This window comes from Mastomys coucha, unplaced genomic scaffold, assembly GCF_008632895.1.
Source record: "Mastomys coucha isolate ucsf_1 unplaced genomic scaffold, UCSF_Mcou_1 pScaffold22, whole genome shotgun sequence".
NCBI classification, from domain to species: Eukaryota; Metazoa; Chordata; class Mammalia; order Rodentia; family Muridae; genus Mastomys; species Mastomys coucha.
This window is the reverse complement of record NW_022196905.1, coordinates 155,014,125-155,020,836: the sequence shown is the minus strand read 5'-3', so window position 1 is coordinate 155,020,836 and position 6,712 is coordinate 155,014,125. Positions and strand designations below refer to the sequence as shown.

Here is a 6,712-nt window from a genome sequence, read left to right as displayed (position 1 = left end):
GAGCCGCTGTGCTCCCCATCTCCATGAGAGCTGCTGTGCTCCCTATCTCCATGAGAGCCGCTGTGCTCTCCATCTCCATGAGAGTGCTCTCCATCTCCATGAGAGCTGCTGTGCTCCCTATCTCCATGAGAGCCGCTGTGCTCCCTATCTCCATGAGAGCTGCTGTGCTCCCTATCTCCATGAGAGCCGCTGTGCTCCCCATCTTCATGAGAGCCGCTGTGCTCCCCATCTCCATGAGAGCTGCTGTGCTCCCTATCTCCATGAGAGCCGCTGTGCTCCCCATCTTCATGAGAGTTGCTGTGCTTCCCATCTTCACGAGAGCCTCTGTGCTTCCTGTCTTCACAAGAGCTGCCATGCTCCCCATCTTCATGAGAGACGCTGTGCTCCCTGTCCTATACAACCTGCTCTGAGTGATCAAGTCACTAACACTTTCACCACAGCCACCACTGAGCTTGAGCTGCTCAGTGGCCAGACCCAGGAGAGTGCCACTCTTGAGTGGGCATTTCTATTGTCTGTCCCCATGCCATGGAGACTCTTTCTCTTCCTATCCCAAGGGAGCTATCCTACCTCTTCCTATCCGCTGCCAAGACTGACCCAAACTGAGTCTTGCATCCAATGAGATAGCAGACCTTAGAGAGGTTTCCATGGCTGCTGCTGGCACACAAAGCACACACAGCCCAAGTCCCACGTCAGGAAGGTCGTCGTCGTCGTCGGTCCAGACCAGCCAGCTCTCCATCTCACCCAACAAGCTCTGTCCTTGTGCCTCACACTGTTCCTGCATTTGCTGCGTTTCCTCTTGTTCTAACCTCTTAAGAAGAACCTGCTACTTAAGATGTCAAGCTGGTCCCTACATAAAGCCTTCACCCCTATGTTCCAGAGTCTTTGGTACATGAAGCTATTCTACCTGATACCAAAGAGATCTATAAACAAGCCAGCCACAAGCCCTTCCATACAGTGGTGCACAGCCTGCAAGACACGCTAGGGCAATGGTGGCACAAAGCTTATGGGTGTAACCAACCAATAACTGACTGGATGGAAGATCCACTCCACGAGCTGGAACTCATACCAGACACTGGGTCGCCAAGAACCCGAGACTAGATAGCCGAAGGACCTAGGGTAAAACCAAATAATGCCAGTCTAAAAAACAAGAGGAAAAAAATGTAGCAACAGATAAAATGACTCCTAATGATCTTCTTGTTATATTCATAGATCAGCAACTTGTTCAATCAGCACTAGAGAAACTCCCTCCTGCAGCAGAGGGAGTAAACACAGAGACGCTCACCAGACATTACACACAGACTTCGGAACACTCATCTCTAAGAGGGATGTCGCCATCAAATCCCTCTCCCTCTCAGGGCTCAGGGGACCCTGCGGAAGATGCCCAAGAAATGGGAAAGATGGGGACAGAGGACACCAAGAAAACAAGGTCCCCTAGATCAGCATGAGCAAAGCTCAAATGAACTCAGAGAGACTGAGGCAGCACGCACAGGGCCTGTGCAGCCTACACCCGGTCCTTCCTCTCCTTCTATGTTCCAGCCTTCAGTTTCATCTTCATGGGGCTTCCTGATGCTGGGATGGGCGCGTCTCTGACATGTGGCTTTTCTCTTTCTGTTGATTTTGTCTTGTCCAACGTTGATATGACGGCTTTTGCTTTATCTTATTATATTTTATTTTGTTTTATATATTCTTAAGTGAATGAATGAATTAATGAAAACCTAGCAACTAGGGTAAAGGCTAATTGATTAATGAAGATGAAAAACGTACCTACTAAAGTAAAGATTAACAACTGAGCTGCCATTTATACCTCCTGGGAGAAGGGAAATCCGTTTTCCCCAATGGAGTCACACTGGGTGTGTCAACCACTCAGGACAGGCTTCAAGCTCAGGAGTAGCTGACCAACATAGGGGACGCCACAGTTTTATTGTGAACTTCTATTTGGTTACAGTTTGGTGGGGTTCCCCTCTCCCCTCAGGGTATTGTTTAATTTTGCTTTCTTAGTTTATTTGGGGGGGGCTTACTGGGTGCTTGTTTTTGTTTTCTGAGGAAGATTTTAAAGTTGGGGATGAGGGTCTAGAAGGACTTGGGGGAGAGAAAGAATATGATTAAAGTATATTTAAATTTAAAAATTGTTTTTGATAATTAAAAAATGCCAAAAGTTAGCTCCCACAATGTCAAGAAGGTAAGAAAAGATCGACTGTGGTTGGACTATGGTCCACAAAAGCCACACACGGGGGAGGGGGGTGTGTCCCAGCCCTGGGACCTCAGAATGCGGCTTTATCTGGTGATGGTCACTCAGGATATAATTGGAGAGATGCCCTCTTAGGTACCGGGTAGGATACCTATGGGATTTGGACAGAATGGACTTGGCCACAGAGAGAAGTTCTGTGTGCTTCCACAAACTTAGGGATCCCTGGGCGTGTGAGAAAGGCCTGGGAAAGTGCCCCAGCACATGCCACACCTTCGTCACAAACTTCTGGTCTCCAGACCACGAGGTAAATGTATATTCCAGGGGAGACCCCTGATTTTAGTCACACTCCCAAATCCTGGTGACCCCAGATCTCCACAGAGAATGCCGTATGGAATGCACAGAGATTCCCTGACCCATTCGGGGATACACAGTAGGAACAAAGTTCCCGGAGCTTTTCAGGGAAATTAAGCAACTTTGTACACTTTATCCACAAGTAAAATTAAAACAGCATTTTAGCATAGATTACGATTGGTGGTTTTCTCACCTCTAAAATTCCTGCATCTAATGTGTGCCTCCTTTGACAAAATAACCTAGAAATGTCTGAAGCAGGAGTTTACTAGGATGGTGCTGCTGGGGCTCAGGGACTAGATGGCTAAGGCGGGTTTAGGATCTAAAGAGGGAGGGAACAGGATGGAACCAGCTCAGGGCCTGGCTCTCCCAACCTTGATCCTCAGAGCTAGGGAGACTTGCCAATCCTAGCCTCCCTCTTTCTTGAAACTGAGAGCAGTGGCAGGCAGCAGTGAGCAGAGCCTCTTACGCCAGTCTGTAGCTCCCTCCTCTCCTCTCCAAGGAGAAGAGAAAACGCAGAGGCTTCAGGAAAGGGACCCTGACCCACCATTTTCTTTGCCTGAGCCAGAGCTCAAGGAATGTCCCGTCCCCGCTAGCCAACCCCATTGTGAAACAGAACAGGACGTGCTCTTAATAAAAGACACATGGGAAGCCTTCATTCAGCACTCGTTCCCAGGCCTGGACTTCATTTTAAACTTATGAACTTGTAAAAGGGAAGTCCTATGCTGCTCACAGTCCGCCCGTGGCAGCATGTCCACGTAGCGATGGGTCCAGCTAAGATCCTTTGCGTGCTGCACACACATTCAGCTCCATTTCCAGGCATTTCCTTTTTAAGGAGAGAGGGCATTCCACCACATGAGCAAAAGCTGCCCCACACATGTCCTTTGAGACCAATGTGATTCCCTGCAGGCATTGCCTGTGCGGATGACTTCATGGCAGATGCAAACTCATGGAATCCAGTATTTCAGATGGTGGCTGATGGTTTACTCCCCACAACTACGCCTCACTCAAGAGCCAGGGATTATCTGTATGGGTCATCAGCCTTCACAAAGAGAGACAAAACACCACCAACCCAGGAGATTCCCACTCGACTGTAGCTTCAGAATGTTTGGGGACAATCTGGCTGCCGGAGGCTAGCCCTTTTTATTCATCTCTCTCTGTGTTGTGTCAGAGATGAAAGAGCCGCTGCAGCTTCCTTGGGGAATCTTTCTAGAATTTAAAACAGAATATGAATTTCAAAGTTTGCCCGACCATGTTAATGCTGAAAACCTGTCACGTGACGTGCGCATGGATGGGGACATGTCCGTTGACATAGTACAGGAATCTTTTTACAGCTTTGCCTCAGAATCTGAACAGGGTTTTCTTTAAGCCTATTGTGGAGAACCTTAGCATGTGTCTCACTCAGACATCTGTCTTTTATTTTCACCAAGGGCCGGATGACAGCCGGGTTTTCAGTGTCTGGAAAGTCAGACCCTGCTCTTCAGTTGTCCCACCTTAAATCCTAACTTTATTGATCTGCCCCATTTATAAGCAGCGTTTTCCACATCAGCTAGTCCTTCTAAGATGCATGTCGTTTTCATAATAATATTAAGGAAAATATCTAAAACCTATGGTATGCTTGCAGAATTCATGGTAAATGTTTTCTGACACTGCAGCAAGACAATTTATGAATACAATTAGAATGTTTGCTTTTTCAGGTCACTTAAAACACATTAACACATTGTCCTGCCTAGGGCCTGTGCGTGTGCGTGCATGTGCGTGTGCGTGTGCGTGTGCGTGTGAGTGCATGTGTGAGTGTGCGTGTGAGTGTGTGTGTGAGTGCATACTCCATTAAGAAGTGCTTACTTCTTCCTAATTATGGGACACTTCCATTTCCGTATTTAACACCTTTTAAGTTACTAAGGATCTTAAGTTTTCTTGTAAACTGTGTATTGACCTAATCTTGAACACAGGACTTTAGTTTTGTTGTTGTTGTTGTTGTTGTTTTTGACCTATAAAAGCTGGCTGTTCTTAGAATCGCTCCCAACCCCTGACCTGGCCTGCTCTGTGAGCTTGCAAATGAAAACAAACTTTGGTCACCCAGAGCTGCGGTCAAGGTTCACGCTGCAGCGCCAGGGAGCCAGCAGCAGCAAGCAGACAGCTCCAAATCTAGCAGGCAGTGAGGATGAAAATTCCGATCCATCCCCAAAGAAGTCGGGCTCCAAAACCCCGTGTGCGTGCGCTGTTCTGCAGGCTCGGATGAGTGAGGAATCCCTTGATGGGGAAAGCAGTAAGTCATTTCACAGCCCGGCCCTCCCTTCGCTTTTGAGGCATCCTTGATACATGCCCAGCCACTGGTCCATTCAACGCAAGGGTGAGACTGCAAAGCCAGCGACGAAAACCGTTCAAACAAAGCCATCGCAGAAAGCTGCGCGGCACAGAGAACGGAGGTTTTCTGATCGGTGTCGGTGAGGGGCGAAGCCAACCTCCCAACTTCACGTTAGGGTGGAGCAGAACCCCACCGCCGCCCGCACAGCCAGCTCTCCTTCTCGTGACCCCGAGCCGGCCCCGAACGTCACCGCGGCCCCCTCCGCTGTCTGTGTTCTCAGGGCGGGTCCCCTTCCCGGCGCCCCGCACACAATGGCGCCCCGAACTCCCGCCGCCGGTCCCCGCGCCTTGCGCGCCGCCGGGTCCGCGCACAAAGGAGGGCGCGCGGGCCCCGAGCTGGCGCGCGCCAGGTGCTCCCGCGCGCCCCGCCGCCCGCCCGGGCCAGGGACCCACCCGAAGACCGCGCCATGGCCACTTACTTTCTCGATGGTCCCGGGCAGCAGGCGCTCCAGCAGCCGGCATAGGACCACCCCGTCCTTGAGCGACGCCTGCAAGAAGACCTCGGGGTCCGAGATGGTTTTCTTGGGCGACTCCAGCACGCCCAGGGTGATGAGCCACGTAACGGTCTGCTCGGCAGAATTCATCGCTGCGGCGGCTCGGGCTGCGCGCACAGAGGGGGCGCCGCGCGCGATCACCTCGGAGCGGCCCGGGCCGCGGCCACCCGCGCCCCCGCCGCCTCCGCGCCCATGGGCGGCCGCGCGCCGGCGATTGGCCCGGCCGGCCCAGCAGGTCCCGCTCGGCTCCGCGGGCTCGCGCGCGCCCTGGCCCGCTGTCAAGTGCCTTTTCATTAGCGGCGCAGGAACCTGCGGGCGCCCGGCACCGCCCCCGCCGCCGCCCCCCGGCCGCGGCCGCCGTCGCCCGATGACATCACCGGAGAAGAAAGACGCGGCGGCCGCCCGCGCGCACCCCGCGCCAGCCCAGGCGCACGACAGCTGGCGCGCCCCCCGCTCACCTGCGCCGCCCGCGCGCCCCGGGGCTGCGCGCCTTTGTGGGTAGGGCGGCGCGCGATTAGTAAGCGCTTCCCAGAATGCTCTCTTGAGCTTGCCCGCCGACTGCGGGGCGCGGGCGTCTCTTCGCCACCTCGCCAGCCGGCGGGGATGGCACGCACATGCTCGTTAGATCTGTGACCAGATGGGTCTCAACTCGGGCAGGAGCGAGCGTCGGGAACGCGGGCGCGGTGCTAGGCGACTGGCTGCAAGACCACTGGCTGGGGGCGGGGGCGGGAGCGGGGGACCGGGGACGCGGGGGACCTCAGTAGCCAGAAGCCTTACGTGACTCCTAGTGAAACTGACGGTGACGTGTCCAGCGATCAAGAGCACACCGCAGCCTCGGGTGGGTGTGCGCGGAAAGGAGGAGCAGCGTCCGCTGGAGAGCGCGCTGTCCACGCTTAGGCCCGAAACTTGGGCGTCCTCTTCCAGTGCTAAGGATGTGACAGGAGCCCGGGGGTAGGTGGGGGCTCACCGTCAACCGACATGGATTTCCACGTACTTCAGCCCCTGACCCTATGTTTCTTCCTGCTGGCTGGCACTCCTCGACAATTTAATATAGAGCTTGCAATGTCCCAGGAGACCTTTCCCCTGGGCCAGGCACGCACGTTCCTCCTGTAACTGCTCAAGGCTAGAAGGCATGCGATGCTGTCAGAAAAACGATCAAGGGTTCGACCCTCTCCCCTGCATTCTCCGGTGCTTCCATCGCCACCATCGATTGCATTTAATAGCGTCTTCTGGCTAAGTGACTATGTTTCTGTTCCAGACCCAAACAAAGCATTAAAACAGTGTGAAGTCTGTTGGGGGTCAGCCCTAACCAAAC

At 53.3% G+C, this 6,712-nt stretch overlaps 1 protein-coding gene across 7 annotated transcripts in view; it reads right to left on the bottom strand.

Annotated features, from left to right (window-relative positions):
- Arhgef7 (Rho guanine nucleotide exchange factor 7) overlaps positions 1-5,676 on the bottom strand; it is a 113,985-nt gene extending 108,309 nt beyond the window's left edge. For 3 of the 7 annotated variants that reach the window (XM_031339057.1, XM_031339060.1, XM_031339062.1), the window contains exon 1: positions 5,323-5,609. In XM_031339057.1, coding sequence (XP_031194917.1) covers positions 5,323-5,487 — 165 coding nt within the window. In that variant the 5' untranslated portion in view covers positions 5,488-5,609. Of the gene's footprint in view, positions 1-5,322 lie in introns of all 7 variants that reach the window. The other 4 variants (XM_031339061.1, XM_031339064.1, XM_031339063.1 and 1 more) reach the window with 3 other exon arrangements.
- Between the last annotated feature and the right edge of the window lie 1,036 nt (positions 5,677-6,712).